The 20324-nt window shown below is 44.6% G+C and overlaps 1 protein-coding gene across 10 annotated transcripts in view; it reads right to left on the bottom strand.

The window, feature by feature from the left end:
- NME7 (NME/NM23 family member 7) overlaps positions 1-20324 on the bottom strand; it is a 140500-nt gene that overhangs the window by 59380 nt on the left and 60796 nt on the right. For all 10 annotated transcript variants that reach the window (XM_084843165.1, XM_084843167.1, XM_084843166.1 and 7 more), the window contains one exon: positions 975-1080. In XM_084843165.1, the coding sequence (XP_084699291.1) occupies positions 975-1080 (106 nt within the window). The remainder of the gene's footprint in view (positions 1-974; positions 1081-20324) is intronic.

Below are 20324 nucleotides of genomic sequence, written 5' to 3'. Positions count from 1 at the left end.
ATCATTAACTGCTTCTGTAGTATAGAACCATCCCCACTCGTATTAACCTTTGTATAAATCTATCATATAATTTGTCAAAATGTTGTGAGTTAGACAAGAGCTTTAAAAGACATACAAATTGCTTATCTCCTACTATTCATAAACATGCAGGAGACAGAGATGCAGATCCCAGGGAGCTGATTTTGAAACTATTTGGTGGAGCTGTTCTATGATTAAGATTGTCTGGAAGTAGGTACGCAACATGATATTGTTGATGGTACATCTGACTATACCCTAGATTCCCTGAGAATTTTGTTAGGCTATTTAAAGCAGTTGCTTTAGCTAAAAAAGAGAGAGACCTAATTTGGAATTTATTAACGATGGCAAAAAATTCTGGTAGGTCAAAAATGGAGAAGTGTTTGCATGCCCTTACTTACAGAATGGTTACCAAAAGCTTGGGAAATTGCAGGGATGATAAAACTCACAGAATATATAAGATTAAGAGATGGAAAGCCAAAGATAAAAACATGAATATACTACTACTATACACAGAGAGAGAGAGATACATATGTATGTTTTATATACCATTTAACACTGTTCTTTTTTAAGTTCTTCTATGAAATGAAGGTGTAACTTTGATACTGATAAGAGTTTTTGTCTATTGCAAGTATTGCAATATGTTGTGTTTCAATACTTAAAATTTTGGTAGTTCCAGAAATGTTGATAAAGTGTGTACTATTTATTTATATATTTATTACACATTGTAAGTTTTCTATTGATTGCTGTATATAAATTTAGTTTATCATATGTATTGCATCATCTTGCTTTTCTAAAAAAATAGTGATACAAATAAATCTGTGGGGAAATTCCCTTTCTGTTATTAACCCCCTCCCCCCAAACAAATAATATGATGGTAATAACAACATGAGTCTAAATCTCCAACTGAGAAGACATGACAAAATCTTTCTTCAGAGGTCCAAGCTTATGGAACTTACCTTCTTTAATCACATGAGGCTTAATAACACAACAGGTGCAGTGTGTATATTTTGCAGTGTTTGCAGGTCCATGGCCTCCACTGGAGGGAAAGAACAGCTCCAACTCCTGAAAATAATTGGAATTAAAATTTAATAGTGTACAACTGGGTGGCTCATAGTCATAGCACACCAATTACGTATGTCTGTAGGCCAGGGGTCACAACTGTAAAAATCTGATGTGCTTGAGTTTCTCCCCAAACAATATTGAAACGTAATGTTATCCCCTTCATTAATTTTCTGCTTTTCTAGCCATTAGCTTTCTTTCAAAATGCTGTGTGACACCTTTCTCCAATGGTAAGATTTTGGTCCTATTTACCCTTACATTCTATCAACATCCCATAAATGGAGGGTATTCCATTAAGAAGTAATTACAAATGTGCTCATGCTGCTACTTCTTTACAGGGTTTTACTCATGACTAAAACAATATAAATTTATCATAGGCTGAATATCCATGGTCTCTTTTTAAACACCACACCTTGCCTTTGTCACCTCCATCTTTTATTAGCCTATCAATGCTGGAGCTAATGAAACCTACCTGCTTTGCCAATGCCAGGGAGAAACACAAGAACAGCCCTCGATCTGCCTTATCAGGTCCTATATATTGATACACTGACAGTCACAGGCTCTTCTCAAGTTTATTTGCTAGCTGCTGTTTTATTTTATTATTTTATATTGCGCTGATTTGTTAGTGTAGAATCAAAACATATTTGGTGTAAGAGAAGAATTAACTTGATTACAAATTCACTCATGCACCAAAAAGCATGGAAACTTCACTTTCATGCCATGTAAGCACTAAGCACATCCTACAGTCTCACATATTCTTCTGCTCACTTACATTTATCAGCCACTCACCCACGCTTGGCCTTTCAACCCCACTCCTTTTTCTGCATGCAAATATGCGCAGGAAGATGTGAAAAATGAACACATACAGCAGCATGTCACATGCACAACAGTATGCTACACACAAATGCACACAGATGCAGCAGCTCCACTTTCCCCACCTACAAATATAAAGTGCTGCTACCTGTGCTCCCACTGGAGTAAACCTTTTTCCTTTTGGAAAGCAGGTTCCACTAGGGAAGCTTCAAGCTGCCAAACTGAGATAGGTTGCCCTACTTGCCTTAGTTAATTTAAGATGAGCACAAAACCAGTTACAAACATAAGGGACCAATACAACATTTTAAAAATACTCTTAGCATGGCTGGCTGGGGAATGCTGGGACTTGTAGGACCTTTTTCTGTCTAAACCTGCATAGGATTGCGCCCTAACTCAACCATTCTTCATGAGACAGTTCGGAAATGTAGTCAGAGTATGCCCCCTTCACAAGGTAGGTTTTCCTTGCAAGATTTCCAATATGACAAATTATGATTAACAGAATTCTCAGGCTTTACAATGATACAACGCTGATACAGCCACTTGTCCGAACTACAGAGCTGATCTATTATTATGTTTATAAGCCACTTTAGAGATTTTGGTTGAGAAGGAAAGAGAGGAAAAAGGGTTTTAACAAAATTCTTTTTTCAGGACATTTTTCAAGCCTAGTGCATTCAGAAGAGTCCAACAAGCACTAGCAAGGTTTGCAATAAAATGTATTCATTGAGCCATAAAAAGGGAAACAGGTAATTTTCTAAGTTTAGGATTCAATGCCTTTTAAACCATCATTCAATTTCTCTCTACTCCTAATGGTTCAAGCAAATGGATCAGCTAAGATGGGATTGGGCTTTCTTGTCCTATACTGTTCCCTTTCAATTTATGCCTATCAGAGAATAACAAAAATAAAAACCAACAGCACAAAGAGTAGTTGTATTAACATTTGCTGTGGAAGAGACTGAGGCACCGCATGGCAGATCTCAAAAAAGTCCACTCCTGTTGCTTTAAAACAGTGGCTTTCAAATGGTGTTTGGGGTTGGACTCAATGGTCTTACAGGCCCCTTCCAACCCTACTATTCTATGATTCTTTGAAAACTATGGGGTTCCCCGGAAGGCTATCAGGGTTTTCAAGAAGAGAAGTTAGTAATAGCTGACAAGCTTCTCTGAAAGTTAACTACTGTCCCATGCAATGTGCAGCCACAGTGGGCTGTTCTAAGGCACATCTTCATTTCACATAGGACGACAGTGAGGCTCAGGAGAACACAGCACCCCACATGAGCCAAGTACCTACAACACTTCCCAGAATTCTCTGCAATGTGCATGGGCTCCTTGGCAGACTAACTGATGTGGAAACACTTCCCTAAAAGATAGGAAGTTTGAAAACCATAGCCTTAAAATATGAATGTGTATACCAACTGTTGGGACCAGCACAGTTCGACATTCTCCCCCATGGCTATAGGCTTGTTGCCCAAAAGTAAACTTGGCTGGGTTGAGGCAGGCCTCAGCATTGTGGCTACTAGCTCATCGGCTTCCTGATTCCTCCCCTTTCTTCACATGAAGCATAAAGCAGAGCACTGGGGGAGTGAGGAGAGAGAAGAAAAACTAGAAGAAGAGGCTCCATGAGCAGGAGAAAGGGCAGAGACACAGCCTGCTTCGAGGAGAAGAGGGATATGATAACCATCAGCCTGGTTCACACACAACACTAACCCATGGTTTATTTAAACTGTGGTTTGTTGCCCTACCCAGGGTTTGTCTGGCAGATGACTGAACAAACCCTGGTTTGTTTTATTTGTCCCTGGTGTTTTTGTTTCCCTCCTCCTTCACCTGCTCCCTCCCTGTATCCCAAATGCCTCTGCAGCACTGCAATACTAGCATGTAAAGAGGCTGGGTTTTTTGACCGCTCTTACCCACTGCTTCTATCGTCTAGTGAAACAACTCATTCTGGGATTCTGGGATCACACATAACAACCCATGGCTTAAACAACCCACAGTTCACAATCCAAAAAAAACCCCATGGGTTTTCTTAGTGGGTTCTTTGTGGTTAACAACCCATAATTAACCCATGAATTCCGGTTCGCCTGTAACAACACTCCATAATTCAACAAACCATGGTTAATTAAAGCATGACTTGTTGTTACGTGTGAACCAGGTTACCATATCCCCATCCCTGCAACTGGGAAAAACCGAGCATGCATGGAGGTAGAAAAAGTCACCAACATCAACAGCACGAGACCTGTCCATGATGAGATGAGTTCCCCTTCCAGTTTCTTCAGCATCTGGTAGGTGTCCAAATCCCAAACAGTAAAAGTGGCTCTAAGTATCCCTCACATACTAGTAGAGATTCTATCTTGGATAACACAGTTGATGCCAAAATGTAAATGCAATCTACTGTTGGGATGAGCCAAATCAAATTTTAATTTACAAATTATAGTAGCTTATGGAGAATCTATAAATCCTGAGGAAAATATGTTCAAAACATTGTGTAAAATTATAAATAAGTATGTTATGTAATATAGCATTATTGTGATTCTATGTTATTAACTGTGTGTGGTGACAAGGTTGTCTCTGAGGCTAACTAGTTACTTTGCATATGAGGCCTACAGCTGGCAGCCTACAAACTGTCAGCAAAACTGTAATTATTACCAAGGAAACAGTTATAGCCTTAGCAGGTTTACAGTTGGTCCAGGTGCATATATTGGATAAGAGAATCAAAAAGGTCAGGATGTAATAGTTCAGTTAGCAAACATTCTATTTATTCTGATTGACTGATAAATATAGGCTAATGGACTGGCATATAACAAGGTTTTAAAGGTTTTTTGTTCAGAGGTTCTCTACAGAGAGTGCAGAAGGCAATCCCAGTCAGTCAGGAACAGAACAGCCTGAGAAAGCAGCATAGCCTAAGAGAAAAGGCTGAAGAAGAAAGGTAGCTGAAGTTACAGAAGGCAAAACCTAGGATGAGAGGAAGACCCTGGAAGCAGTTCTGAAAGGGGACTTATTGCCAGATTGTCAGCAGAAAGCAGTTGGCCTCAAGAAGCAGTGAGACTTCAGGAGCGGGCAACTGATGACTCCTTCTTTGCTCTGTGTTGTTTTCAATAAGTCAGGAGAAGCTACAGCAAGCCTGCCAGTTGAAGATGATTCATCTCAGGGAGCTGTGAACCTAACATCAGAGAAAGCTGGGAGATATTTTACAACTCTGTATATTTCCGGTGATTTCCTACAGAAGGGAAAACTTTAGGTCAAGACCTCTGAATCATTCTGGGTGAGCTAATGGGGGAGGAGGAGAGGTAGGAAAAGGGTTACTGGCAACTGGTTTTTAATAGGGAACTGAACTAGGATAAGGACATACCTGCTTCCTTAAAGAAACAGTACTTTTAAAAGCAAGTAAACAATAAAGTAATTTGATAACATTTAATATTTTATATAAATTGAATATAGACAGATTGCTTACCTGTAACTGTAGTTCTTCAAGTGGTCATCTGTGCATTCACACATATGGGCTCTGTGCCGGGGCGGAGCCTCATTCAGGAAAACTTCTATAGCTGAGGAACGTTTTTGGTGGGAACCCTCCCCCACCGTCCCACTGCACATGTCTAAGTGGGTTCTTGCCTATCTCCTCAGTTCCTTGAGACCACAAGAAAAAAATTAGTCTCAGAACCAAGGATTCCTCGGTATCAACATCATAAGATATCAACACCAAAGAAGGGACGGTGGGTGGGTTGTGTGAATGCACAGATGACCACCTGAAGAACTATAGTTACAGGTCAGCAACCTGTCTTTCTTCTTCGTGGTCTCTGTGGGCGATTATCAAGCCAACTTACTAGAGGAGGGTAGATGTCCTATTGAAACACAGAAGACAACACCGCTCTTCCAAACGTGTAGTCCGATCAAGCATGCACATCCAGCTATAATGCTTCACAAAGGTCAATGGGATAGACCATGTTGCAGCTTTACAAAGGTCCACTAGAGCCACCCGTCTCCCGAAGGCTGTCAACGCAGCAATAGCCCAAGTCAAATGCGCTCAGATGCAATGCAAAGGCTCCTTCCCACGGAGCTGGTATGCCAGAGTAATGGTTTGAACTATCCAGGCAGCCAGCCTCCATGACCATAGAATCATACGGTCATAGAATAGTAGAGTTGGAAGGGGCCTATAAGACCATCGAGTCCAACCCCCTGCTCAATGCAGGAATCTAAGTCAGAGCATCCCTGACAGATGGCTGTCCAGCCTCATCTTGAATGCCTCCAGTGTGGGAGAGCCCACTACCTCCCTAGGTCATTGGTTCCACTGTCGTATTGCTCTAACAGTCAGGAACTTTTCCTGATGTTCAGCCGGAATCTGGCTTCCTGTCACTTGAGCCCATTATTCCGTGTCCTGCATTCTGGGATGATCGAGAAGAGATCCTGGCCTTCCTCTCTGTGACAACCTATCAAGTACTTGAAGAGTGCTATCATATCTCCCCTCAGTCTATTCTTCTCAGGGCTAAACATGCCCACTTCTTTCAGTCTCTCTTCATAGGGCTTTGTTTCCAGTCCCCTGATCATCTTTGTTGCCCTCCTCTGAACCCTCTCTAGTTTGACTGCATCCTTCTTAAAGTGTGGTGCCCAGAACTGGACACAGTGCTCCAGATGAGGCCTAACCAGTGCTGAGTAGAGGGGAACTAGTACTGCCTAAGATTTGGAAGCTATGCTTCTATTAATGCAGCCCAAAAGAGCATTGGCCTTTTTTGCAGTCACATCACATTGTTGGCTCAGATTCAGCTTGTGATCAACAACAATTCCAAGATCCTTCTCGCTTGTAGTGTTGTTGTGCCAAGTATCCCTCATCTTGTAACTGTGCATTTGGTTTCTTTTTCCTAGGGGCAGAACTTGGCATTTATCCCTATTAAATGTCATTCTGTTGTTTTCTGCCCAGCGCTCCAGTCTATCAAGATCACTTTGAATTTTGTTTCTGTCTTCCAAGGTATTAGCTATCCTGCCCAATTTTGTGTCATCTGCAAATTTGATCAGCGTTCCCTGCACCTCCTCCTCCAAAGTCATTAATACAAATGTTGAAGAGCACTGGGCCCAGGACTGAGCCCTGTGGTACCCCACTCATTACCACTCCCCAGTTGAGAAGATCCCATTGATAAGCACTCTGAGTCTGATTCCGTAGCCAACTGTGGATCCACCTGATGGTTGTTTCATCTAGCCCACTTTGAGCTAGTTTGCTCATCAGGATATCATGGGGCACTTTGTCGAAAGCTTTGCTGAAGTTGAGGTATATTATGTCCACAGCATTCCCACAGTCCACAAGGGAGGTGACTTGATCAAAAAATGAGATCAGATTTGTCTGGCAGGATTTGTTCTTGACAAATCCATGTTGGCTTCGAGTAATCACTGCATTGTTTTCAAGATGCTTACAGATGGATTGCTTTATCATCTGCTCCAGAATTTTCTCAGGGATTGATGTCAGACTGACTGGTCTGTAGTTCCCAGGTTCCTCCTTTTTACACTTTTTGAAGATAGGGACAACATTAGCCCTCCTCCAGTCATCTGGCACTTCACCCGTCCTCCATGATTTCTCAAAGATAATAGACAGTGGTTCAGAGAGTTCTTCTGCCAGTTCCTTTATTATTCTAGGATTAATTATTAAAATTGGCTTTCCTAAAATCCAGGGTACACCTTTAGCTACACTCAGCTTTTGCTTCCTTTAGAACCAAGAACTCAAGTATAACATGGTTGCTTTCCCCCAGAGTTCCAGTACTTGCTACTTTATCCACTAAGTCATCTCTGTTGGTTAGGATCAAGTCATGGATAGTCAATCCTCTAGTTCCTTCCTCTGCTTTCTGTAGGAGGAAGTGATCTGCCACACAAGTCAGGAATTTCCTGGAGGGGCCATGTTTTGCAGAATTTGTCTCCCAACAAATATCGGGGAAATTGAAGTCCCCCATTACTAGTACATCATGCTTCCTTGAAACGTTGGCTATTTGCTTTTCAAAAGTTTCATCCTCGCCTTCTCCTGGATTGGGTGGCCAGTAGTAGACTCCGACCACCATCTTCCTTTTATTCTTTGCTCCATTTATTTTAACCCAGATGCTCTGATGACACAGGCAACTCCTTTTTAGGACCTGCATAGCAGACGAATAATCTTTGTGATTTTCAACTCAGTTCCAGCTTTGTAGAAAGCTAATGCCCTTCAAACATCCAGATTATGAAGATGTTTCTCCAGGTCTGAAGATGGTGTTTGGAAGAAGGCTGGAAGCACAATAAGTTCATTGAGATGAAATTCAGGAATGACTTTAGGAAGAAAGGTGAAAACTGGCTGAAGGACAACCTTGTCCTCATGAAAAACTGTAAAAGGAACATCGATACAGAAGGCACACAGTTCACATGCTTTTCGAGAGGATGTGATAGCTACTAAAAAGGCCACCTTCCATGACAGCAAGCATAAATCTATAGTAGCCACAGGCTCAAACAGTTTCTATGTTAAAGCTTGTAACACCAGGGAGAGATTCCAATGTGGGGCTGAGCACTGGAGGAAGCAGGTTCCACAACTCACACAAGAATCGTTTGGTGAGAGGGTGGATGAAAACTGAATAGCCCTGCATCTGCCCCCTCATAACTGAGGCAACTGCAGCGCAAACTCTAATTGAGGAATACTTTAGGCCTTTTACAAATAAATGATGAAAAAAATTACAAAATATCCGAGATTGAGCTGGAGGAAGAGCGAAATCCCTTAGAAGCGGCAAAAACTTGGAATGCTGACCACTTACTACAGCATGATCGCCTGATAGCTGGTTTCCACACTGCATCCAGTACCCGCTGCACTCTGATGAGATTAATCTTCGCTATCACCTTCGGGAGCAGAGGAGATGGAGGAAAGAGATAGAATAGTGCACCACTCTACCGCAGAAGAAGGTGTCTCCCAATGACGAACGGCCCACTCCCGCTCTTGAGCAGAATATTCTGCAAATCGTGTTCAACGGGCTGGTGAACAGGTCCACCGATGGCTGCCCCCACCATCAAAATAGATGACGCAGGATTTGAAGAGACAGTTCCCAAACATGGGATGCTCACTAAGTCCGAATGAGGGAGTCTGCCAAAGTGTTGTCCACTCCAGCAATATGACTCGCAGTCAAGCTGATGTCTCTCGGGACGACCCAATTGTAAATTTTGAGGGTGAGTCCCACCAGTTTGGATGAATGCGTTTAGGTGCCAAAGAACAGAGGTGTTGTCTGCCAGAATTTGAAGGTGTCTGCCCTGCAGATAGGTGACAAAAGCCCATAAGGCTTTCCACACCTCCAGCAACTCTAGAAAATTGATGAGCCCATCTTCCTGCACTCGACCAACAGCCCTAAATTCATAACTGTCCACAATGAGTTCCCCAACCAAGGAGAGAGGCATCCATGATGAGCACTTGAGATGGAAATGGCTGAACAAACAGTACACCTTGATCGACATTGTTTGGATCCATCCACTAGCAAAGAGAATACGCAATGCAGTCCAGTATCCAAAGTTGGGTTCGATGAGCATTGTTGTTGTTGGGAAAAACTTGGATAAACCAGTTCTGCAATGGTCTCATTCTCAGGCATGCCCACTCCACCACCAACACACTTGCAGCCATGTGGCTTAAGAGGCACTGAATGGTGTGAGCTGGCACTTGTCGTTGTTGATAAAGAGCAGTCGCTAAGGTGATTAACTGGTCCAAGCATTTTCGAGGGGGATACGTGCGACCTGTCCTCAAGTCTAATTCTGCTCCAATGAAACTGATAACATGAGTGGGAGATAAAGTCGACATCTCTTCGTTGAGGCAGAGGCCCAGAGTGTTGAGAAGATTCAAAACAACTACAATGGCACAATTCAGAAACTCCCTGGAAGCACCTACAAGGAGCCAGTCATCCAAATAAGGGTAGATCTCGATGCCTTTGACACGGAGGTGTGCACAGATTACCGACATACATTTCGTGAACACCCATGGAGCTGTCCCTAGCCCGAAGGGTAGCTCATGAAACTGGAACACGTTGGGTCCAACCGCGAAACACAGGTATCTTTGATACTCTTCCTCTATACTGATATGGAAAAAAGCATCCTTGAGATCCACCGCCATGAACCAGATGCCTTTCCAAAGGAGGGGGAGGATTCTTGCCAGCGTAATCATTCTGAATCATTTGGGGGTGATAAACTTGTTCAAGAGTCTTAGATCTAAAACTGGACACAGTCCGCCCTTTTGGGAACTGTAAAGAACTGGGAGAAGAAACTGCTGTGCGTCTGAGTCGAGGAGACAAGCTTGATGGCACCCTTCCGAAGAAGCGCCTCCCTCTCAAGATGTAACGGTTCTGAAAGCGGAGTTATTCTGACAATTCCCACGGGAGGGAGGGCGTCAAATTCTATTTTGTATCCTTGTCGAATGATCACCAGCACCCAAGCATCTGATGTGATTGCCTGCCACCCTAAAGAGTAAAGAGAAAGACAGTTTCCTGCAGTTAGAGTGGGCGGAAGCAGGGAGGTATTGAATTTTTTGAATCAAAGATGCCACTTCAAAGCAGTCAGCCTTAGCCCAAGATTGACGAAACCTGGAGGAAGAAAACTACTTCCTCTGCTGCTGTTGCTGCTGCTGGTACTGGTACCAAGGGGCACAGTCCGCAGATTGCCTCTGAAAGTACAGCTGATGCCGAAACCAATGCCTTGGTTTGTAAGATTGTTGTTGTTGGGGCTGTCCTATGCCCATCTTCTTTGCCATCATTCTTGCTTTTTGGACACAGCCCATCTGGTCATCTGTTTTAGAATTAAATAAACCCAACCCATCAAAGGGTAAGTCTTAAATTCTAGACTGGGCCTCTGGTGTTAGTCCAGCTGAACGAAGCTATGCATGGCACCACAGAACCACAGAGCCTACCATGGATTTAGCATTACAGTCAGCCTGATGGCGCATTGTATTAATTTGTTGATGGGAAACTTTAACTGCTTCCAATTGAAACATCATGGCCAACTCTCTCTGGTCATCTGGTAGGTAAGTACACAGAGAATCCATCTTTTTCCATAAAAAGAGTTGATACTGCGACATCATGGCCTGATAGTTTGCAACACAGAGCCCTAGGGCCACGAATGAGTAGAGTCTCCAGCCCATCAGATCAAGTCTGCGACACTCCTTGTCAACTGGAGATGCATGTGATTTTTGTGACCGACCCCGGGCAGATTCTACTATTCTTGAATTTGGTCGAGGATGGGAAAAAAGAAAAGCAGCATCCTTTTCTTAAACTTTATAGATTGACTCCAGACACTTCGAGGTAGGAGCCATCAAAGGAGGAGTATTCCATGTTTGTTTCATGGTCTGGAGCAGTGTGGGAAGAAAAGGAATTGCCACTGGCACCAACGTTTCCATGTATACTGCATCAAACACCGGGTCTTATATATGATCCGTGGGCTGCTGCACATTGATTCCGAGAGACTGTGCCATTCTCAGCACCTGCTCCAAGAAATACCCCATGTCCTCTGAAGGGGAGTCTCTGTCCCACGTGCCTACAACCTCGTCCACTGACGAAATAGAGGGAGGCACCAAGGAATAGGACAAAGAATCGGATTGATAATCCTCTGCAGAATCCTGGGAGATATGTCTCTGATTCAATGTTTTTAGTTGGTCACTTTGCTGTTGTGCCAGAGGAGACAGTAGCGGGCGCTCTGGCAGAACCTGGTCAACATAACCTCGTAGTTTGTCTAATGAAGGCAGGTGCAGGGGGACCAGAGGCAGTGGCAAAAACATGTCATCTGGTGGATGCGAGACTGTAGCCGAAGGGCCTGTTCTGTACCGAGGAGAAGTTGCTTCTAAATACCTCGTTCGATCATAGTATAGATTGTAATCCCAGCATGGCAGCCATTCCTCATCTTGGTAGGATCTCGGAGGCGGCCCGGACCAAGTAGAAAGGCGATCCTACTCTTGATGTCGATCAGAATATTCATCCTCATGGTATCATAGCGGTGATCAATATCGAGGGGCAACATCCCTGAGAATGGCAGATGATTAAGACCTTCCATACCGAGGTGACCGTGAGTCACGATCTTGTCACATGGATGGGGATCGCGATAGATGATCCTGAGGAGTGGAATCAGCTCAGTGTTGAACAGGAGAAAAATCCCTGATCTCACCTTCAGAGTCTGTAGAAGGAGGCTCTAACAGTGCCACGGCCATCAGTACTGATGAGAGCCTTCGAAATGGTGAGTTTAAAAGGGGGGGAGGAGGGATCTCCAACTCCAAAACTCTCGGTGGAGTATTTTTAAGCTCCTTTCTCTTCTTTTTCTTTGGGACAGCTTCTGGCACAGGCTTGAAGGGTTTAGCCTTTTTGCAATTTTTTTGGCCACCGAGAAAGCCAATGAACAACCTGGTGTAGGAGGGTCTGTCTGCCCCACCGCAGATGTTGACTGAGGGGTTGAAACTGTGGTAGTCTGAAGCATCTCGGCTTGTATAGAGGCACCCGACTGAGGTTGAGATTTTCAGGTATCCACTGCTTCCAATGCCCTTTTCCACAAAATCGCCTTTAATCTGTCCAAGCAATTTTTATGGGCTTGTTTAGAGAAAGACTGACAATGATGGCACATCTCTACAACATGAGACTCCCCAAGGCAAAGGAGGCACAACGAGTGTCCATTAGATGGGGGGAGTTTACCGCCACAGCGGACGCACTTTCTGAAGGGCGCCTTCAATGCCATACACCAAAGAAGGAAAATAACAAATAACTATACTAACTACCCTTTTTTTCTTTTAGAACAGAAAAACAGAATAAGAAGAACAAGAAGAACAAGAAGAAAAAGCAGCAGCAGAAGACCTCAGCCTAAACGCTCACAAAAATTTGTGGACAGCATTCCCAAAGAGGCAACCATAACGGCGGTCAAAAAGAAACTGAGGGGATAGGCGGAAAGCCACTCAGACATGCGCAGTGGGACGGTGGGAGAGGGTTCCCACCCAAAACGTTCCTCAGCTATAGAAGTTTTCCCGAATGAGTCTCCGTGCAGATGCAGAGCCCATATGTGTGATGCACAGAGACCATGAAGAACTTAATAAGTAAATTCATTTTAAATAACATATTTTATTTAAAAGTTATTTTAACTTTTAAATATAACTGTTTGCCTGTATATCCCATGCCTATAGCCCAGAACCTCGCTACTGAGTGTGTGCTAAAGGGATAAGGTTTTAATATGAACTTAATGGTTGCATCATAAAGGTTAAAGGATAAACAACTAAAGTACATTTTTATATAGTGTTCATTTGGATGTCACAAAAGTGGGATTGGTAAATCCAAGCCTCCACACATGGTGAGCATTGGAGTGCGATTATAAAGCAAATTCTTCCAAACAACTATAAAATGGATTCCTGTGTTTGTATGCATGGTGAAGGATTTACTTCAGATTTATTTTAACAGCTACTTCTTTCTCCCTAGGAGAGTTTGTAGATGCTGCATCCTATAGGTTTCCTTGGCAACTGGTATACGTTTGTGCTACCTGTTCATTCAATACACAATCCCAACTACTGTGTCAATCTCCAGTAATTACAAAGTAAAACAAGGACACTATGATATCGGAATGTGTATACAAGTCTAAGAGAACTGTGAAACTAAATATTTAGTGCAAGGGTAAAAATGAACAATATTTCAAAAATAACAGCAATCTCTCCAAGAAAAACATTTACAACTTATTATGTTTAGGAAAATCATCAACAGCAGGTATATTTTTCATTCTCCAAATGTGCTTAGATGCCCTTACCAACATTTCCTTCATTCTCAAGTTGACTTCAACTATCCCTGTAGTATGTCAAAACAAAGAAACACTCTAACGCTAACACATGCTCCAGAAGACCATATTTACCAAAGACAGCCCCAGTTTTCCAGTACCTGTTCCTGGGAAATCACTGCCCCTACTTTGTGCCTAGTATTTTGCCTTTGGAAAATGCCTGTTAAAATGTAAATAATGTGAGTTGCTAGAGTTGTCGTTCCTCCCCAGGGAAGTTAAATCTCTCGGGATAGATACATCTTCTCTCTTTCCCTCTATTGCGCAAACATGTAAATGCACACATATGAACATTGAGTTGTCACCTAGTCCACAGCTTGACATTCCACATGCTGCAGAGGCTCATTTTGCACTGCTTATTAGATCGCCAGGTAATGTTTTTCTAGTGTAACCTAAAGCACAAACATCTTCCTGGTGCTTAAATCAGTGGAAGACAGTTGACTGCAGGGTAAATGAATACAGCATGCAAAAAGTAAAATAGAGCTGTCAATAAAGTATAATAGCAGGAGAGGGTGCTTAGGCAGTGAGCCTTTGTATGAGAACTGGGGTGTCAGTGTCCCAGTTTTCATCTGTGAAGTGTTGAAGAACACACACAGTTTCAATCCATTCACTCAATTGTGTAATTTTAATACATGCTGTAAGATACTAAACTCCATTTCACCTCCCAAACCTTGCCTTTTCTTCCAGACCCAAATACTTGCCCTGCTGTTTTACTATGTGCACGTAGTCCATGCACACAGCTGTCATTCCACTGCTCAAGTAGGGCACTGGACCACAGTGTCAGGCTTGCAAGGGCCTCTGCTACTGCTCCCAGATCAGATGTGCTACTGCCTGGATGCAGTCCTGGCAGGTGTTTTGCCACATCAGCAAAAAGCTGAACAATTCCTGTTGCCTAGCAGTATAATGACTTCTTGGTTGTGCACCATTGTACTGGGTTGCTAAGTAATCTCCATCTAGTTACTTCCCTTTCTCCATTTGAATCTAGAAAAATAAGGAGGAAGCTAGTGGAGGGAAGAAGGAGACAAAATAGGAAGTAAAGATCAAAAACAAGACTAAGAAGTTTCTTCTAGATCAGTTGGAGAAGGAGAAAATACATTCAAGTACCAAGGGCTGGCCCAGCTTTCTTCTGCCACCATACTTTGCACTCCCTTAATCACATGCAGCTTAATGGTTTACAGTTGTATGAATTTGTATTTTATATAATAAATAAAAATGTTAATTCCTCTATTCCAGTACCTCACCCCACCAATACTTATCTATAGTCCTATGTCAAAAAGAACTGTAAGGGGTTCATATTAAGGAAGCCATAACATAGGGAACCTGAAAAATATCAGAGTTCAATACACTGGTATTCCGCAAGGAACAAATAAGTAAGTAACTAAGACACTGTGAGCAACACTATTCTTAGCTCCACCTGTTAGGCATACGGAACGTGTTTCTATGGAAAGAGAAAGGGGTATCAAAAAGTTAAAAGGAAACTTTTATTTAGCTTGTTTCCTTATTGCTTGGCTTTCAGGTGAGCCTCGGTTTCAATAAAAATCCCAAACTATACATTGTTTAATCCACAATTATAAAAGGCTATTAAAACTATTTCTAAGTGTGTATGCTTATCAACATGCAGCTTTAACTCTCACAAGGTATGTGGGAAAAATGAGCTCTAACATTATAAATTCATTTTATTATTTGAGCATTTATATACTGCTTTTCAAGTATACTACCTCCCAAACCATCCCACACATTAAAAGAATGGGAGGATCACAGTTAGCCCCTCCCCTCTCAAAGACACCCCCAGGGGCACACACTGGCCCTCCAGGAATTTGGAATGTGTCCGAAAGGGCTGTACATACATACAGCTGCAAAACTCTTCCATGTAAGGAAGCCTGATTGGGTCAGGGTTCCCTATCAAGTGAAGGAGTGGTATGCACATACATCCCCTTCCAATACATTCTTTCAAAATGTGGAGGGGGTCATATGACCGTCCCCCCAGTGTGTGTGTGTGTGTGTGTGCGCGCACACGTGTGCGCGTGTGTTGGGTGGGGGTGGGGGAAATAAAGAAGATACAGAAATTAATAAATATTTATACAATATAACAGAATAAGAAAGCCGTAAAATACTGTGTAAATGAAACATCTTGAAAGCCTGAGAGAATTAAAAAAAAAATCTTCATCTTGAGCCAAAAAGATAAGAGAGACTATGCTAGGCAAGCTGCCCTGGGGAGAAAGTTCCAGAAGTGAAATGCCACTACAGAAAAGACCCTATCCCATGTTATCCCCTGCCTAACCTCAGACAGCACAGCAACCCACAAAAGAGCCTCTGATGAGAATCTTCATGTGGCACCAATACTAATACCCTACAAGGCAAAGGCCATTATTGTGTCATTTCATGGCAACCGACTAACAACTACATAATGTCTGCCGGGGAAGGAGCGGGGGCAGGTTGAAGACAATAACTTGTTCTCCACAAAAACTTCCCTGCAGTTTTCTGGTAGGACACATTTAAAGGAACAGCCCTAAAACTGAATTTTGTACCTAACCAGTATAAGGTTTGGGGTTACAACTTCCATATTTTTTGCCCAAATTGGATCCTAGAGGGTTCAAAAGGTCTGGCAGAGATTCACAATATATTGAAGAAACTTACAGGAGCATCATGGAAAAGATGCAGACTAGATGGTGTAAACAGAGTATACATGAATGGAGTAATTTTTTCTCCCAGATTTAGTGTAAGGAAAAAATAGCTCCTCAAGCCCTGAGGCCTGTTCTTTCAACTGCATATTATACACAAAAATTTTCTCAATTTAGTCTGCAAGAATCAGACAATGCACTATTGGAGTATGATTGTTAGGGAAAACATCGCCGCATCACCTACCTTGTCTACTAGCAGCAACATGAGCGTGCTCCATTTTCATTCCATATTAAGTAGCTGGTCAATGGCCTGGTTTGCATGTAACAACAACCTAGAATATGGGTTGAGTATGGGTTGTTGTTGCTGTTACATACAAACCCTGCATTATGGTTTAAGTATGGATTGTTAACCACGAAACAACCCAGGAAGAAAACCCATGGTTTGTCGTTGGATTGTGAATTCTGGGTTGTTTGGGCTTAACAACCCATAGTTAAACCATACTGCAGGGTTTTCACATAATGACAACCCATAATTCAACAACAACCCATAGTCATCCTGTATTCAGGGTTGTTATTACATGTGAACCAGGTCAAAGAATGGACATTCAAGAATAATTAATTTTAGAATAATGACAACTGCATGCTTTTTCATGAGAAAATCATCTAATTTCTTTATTTGGCAGTATTAAAGAAAATGTCTTTACACAAAGCTAACGAGAACAAAATTAACATGTCCAACTGTCTAACTGGGTAGGTATCTAGCCTTTTTCAAGGAGGATAAATTATCCGTCGAAATACTATCTTTGTGGTTTACCTCGCTCGAGGGAGCGAGGGTGGACGGGAAAGCCTTGGGGTGGTAACCAAAATTGGCAAAAAATGGAGTTTGGCAAGTGGAAGCATGGCAGGCATTGTTATAAGCAAATTCTGCGAGAGGCAGCAAGGAAAACCAGTCATCTTGCTAGTAATTGACATAACAGCGCAAATATTGCTCCAGAGTCACATTGGTGCGCTCGGTCTGACCGTCCGTCTGTGGATGGTGGGTGGAGGAAAGACGGAGCGTCACATGGAGAAGCCCAAGTAGCTCCCTCCAGAAATGGGCAGTGAATTGGGGGCCCCTATCCGAAATGAGACCCTCGGGCCATCTGTGGAGCTGGAAAACATGCGTCAAAAACAGCTCCGCCGTCTCCCTGGCTGTGGGCAACCCAGAGCAGGGGATGAAATGGGCCATCTTAGAAAACAAATCCACCTCCACCAGAATAGTGGTCTTACCGTGTGAACGAGGCAAGTCAGTGATGAAGTCAAGGGAGAGCAGTTTCCAAGGTCCTGAGGGGGTAGGCAGGGGGTGAAGCAAGCCTGTGGGCTTGCCTGAGGGAGCCTTCGCCCGCTGGCAGGTTGGGCAGGAGGCGACATAGGTCTTAACATCCTGACACACACGAGGCCACCAAAAATCCCGTGTCACTCCGTGCAGGGTCTTGGCGAAGCCAAAATGCCCAGCAGTGGGGGATTCGTGGCACTGATGGAGGACCTTCTCGCGGAGGGGTCTAGAAGGCACACAGACCCGACCGGAATGGTAAAGCAGGCCACCTCACAAAGAGAAGGGGGTAGAGTGGGAGGAGGACAGAGGCTAGCCCCAATTCCTCCACTTTTGTGCGGACAAAAGCATCCTGAGCCTGTTCAAAGTGAATAAGTTCCTCCCAAGAGTGAGGTACCGCAGCTGCCGCCAGGCTCTGGGGGGGGGAAGAATCAGAGAGGGAGGGATTTCCCTCACCCCCTGGCTGGAGGTCCGGCTTACGAGAAAAAGCATCTGCTTGTAGGTTGTCGGAGGCCTTCACATGGCAAATCTTCAGGTGGAACCAGGGGAAAAAAAGCGACCACCTAATCTGCCGCTGGTTTAAGGCACGGGCTGTCTGAAGATGTTCCTAATATGCAGTTCTAACTTCGACTGGGTGCTGTGCCCCCTCCAGAAGATGACGCCAGGTCTCCAAAGCGGACTTGATGGCCAAGAGTTCCTTCTCCCAGATGATATAATTCCTCTCAGACATGTTCAGCTTCCTGGAGTGGTAGGCGCAGGGATGCAACCCGCTGCCCACCCGATCTGGCTGAAAAAGCACCGCCCCCACCACAAAGTCAGAGGCATCAGTTTGCACTACAAAAGGCTTCCTCGGGTCAGGATGTAACAGGATCGGCTCAGAACTAAAGCTTCTTAAGTTCCTCGAAAGCCTGTTGGGCAGATGCCGTCCAATGAAAAGGAGATTTCCTGCCCTTAAGGAGGTCCGTGAGAGGAGACGTCAGCCGAGCAAAGCTGGGCAGGAACTTTCTGTAAAAATTAGCAAACCCCAGAAAACGTTGCAAGTCCTTCTTGGTGGATGGAGCCTGCCAGGAGACGACAGCCTGGACCTTTGCAGGATCCATCCTGATACCGTCAGCTGAGATAATGTAGCCAAGATAGTCCAAAGAGGTTAGGTCAAACGCATGTTTCTCCAGCTTGGCATAAAGATGGTGCTCACAGAAGCGCTGGAGGACAGCGGAGACATGGTGCTGATGGGCGTGGGGGTCCTCAGAAAACATAAGTAAATCATCGAGATACACAATGAGGAAAGTGTCCAAATAGCCCCAGAAGATGGCATTCATAAAACGCGAAAACGGGGGGGGGGGGGCGCAGGCGAGCCCAAACAGCATCACTAGGTATTCATACGCTCCATACCGGGTGCCGAAACAGGTCTTCCACTCATCCCCCTCCCGGATGCAAATCAGATTGTAGGCGCCACACAGGTCCAACTTTGTGAAAATCTTGGCTCGCCCCAGGCACTCTAGCATCTCTGGTATGAGGGGGAGGGGGTACTTGTCGGGGATCGAGACTGAATTCAATGCTCTGAAATCGTGCACCGGGCGGAGTTCTCCCGATTTTTTGAGCACAAACATAGTAGGGGTGCAGGCGGAGGAGGAGGAGGGGCGAATGAAGCCACGTCTGAGGTTTGTGTCCAAAAACTCCCGCAGAGCTCGAAGTTCCAGCTCCGACATCGAATATAGCCAGCCAGCGGGGATGGTTGCCCCAGGAATAAGATTAATGGCACAGTCAAATGGGCGGTGGGGGGGGGAGCTGGTTGGCCTCCTTCTTGTTGAAAACATCCCAAAAAGCCACATGCTTCTCTGGGAGGATCACGGTAGCTGAAGAACTGCCAGAAGCAGATGAGGAGGGGGAGGAAAGGGTTAAGGCCTGGGCTGGGACTGGCGCCTTGGTCGGGAGGCAATGCTCCCGGCAGTAGGGAGACGCAAACTCCACTTCCTGAAGCCCCCAAGAAAACTGAGGATTATGCTTAGAGAGCCAGGAAACATCCAGCCCGATTGGGTATTGGGGAACCTTGGCCAAGTAAAACTGAATCTGCTCAATGTGGGACTGGGCGCGCAGAGTGAGCGGAGCTGTAATCCAGGTCACCGCACCCGAAGAAAGAAGACACCCGTCGATGGTCTCCACTGCCAAGGGGGCAGGAAGAGGCAGGGTAGGAATCTTGTGGAAGACAGCGAACGTTTCATCCATGAAACTGGTCGTAGCTCCAGAGTTCACTAAAGCTAGGGCCTCCATCCCACCCCACTGGGAGGAGCGGAGGTAAACATGCAATAGCAGATGGGAGGGTGGGGGGGTTGCGGAAGGCACCCACCTGGTGGGGAACCGACCCCCACACTGGAGACCCCCAACAGGCTTGGGGGGCAGCCTAGTCAGGCCTGGGGATGAGGAGGAGGAGGAGGAGGAAGGAGAGGAGGGGGAGGCAGTGGGGCTGCGGGTCTAGCACGGCAGGTTTTGGCGAAATGTCCCAGCTTTCCACACCGAAAGCATCGGCGCTCCGCGCACCGCCGCTCTAGTTCCTCTGGTGGCAGCGGGACTCAGGTAGCTCCCAGCTGCATCGGGGTCTCCTCCACCCCCACCGCAGGGGCAGGGAGTGGGGGAGGGGGCAAGAAACGTGGGGGAATGGGAGGAGAGAAATCTCAGCCCCCGGCGCCCCACCGGGTCTGCCGGCGCCCCTCCAGCCGACTATCTATCTGGAGGCAGGTCTGGATGAGGTCCTC

Source organism: Heloderma suspectum, chromosome 3, assembly GCF_057233095.1.
Source record: "Heloderma suspectum isolate Gila_16-S chromosome 3, 16-S_ref, whole genome shotgun sequence".
Taxonomy (NCBI): domain Eukaryota; kingdom Metazoa; phylum Chordata; class Lepidosauria; order Squamata; family Helodermatidae; genus Heloderma; species Heloderma suspectum.
This window is presented reverse-complemented; position numbering and strand designations above follow the sequence as displayed.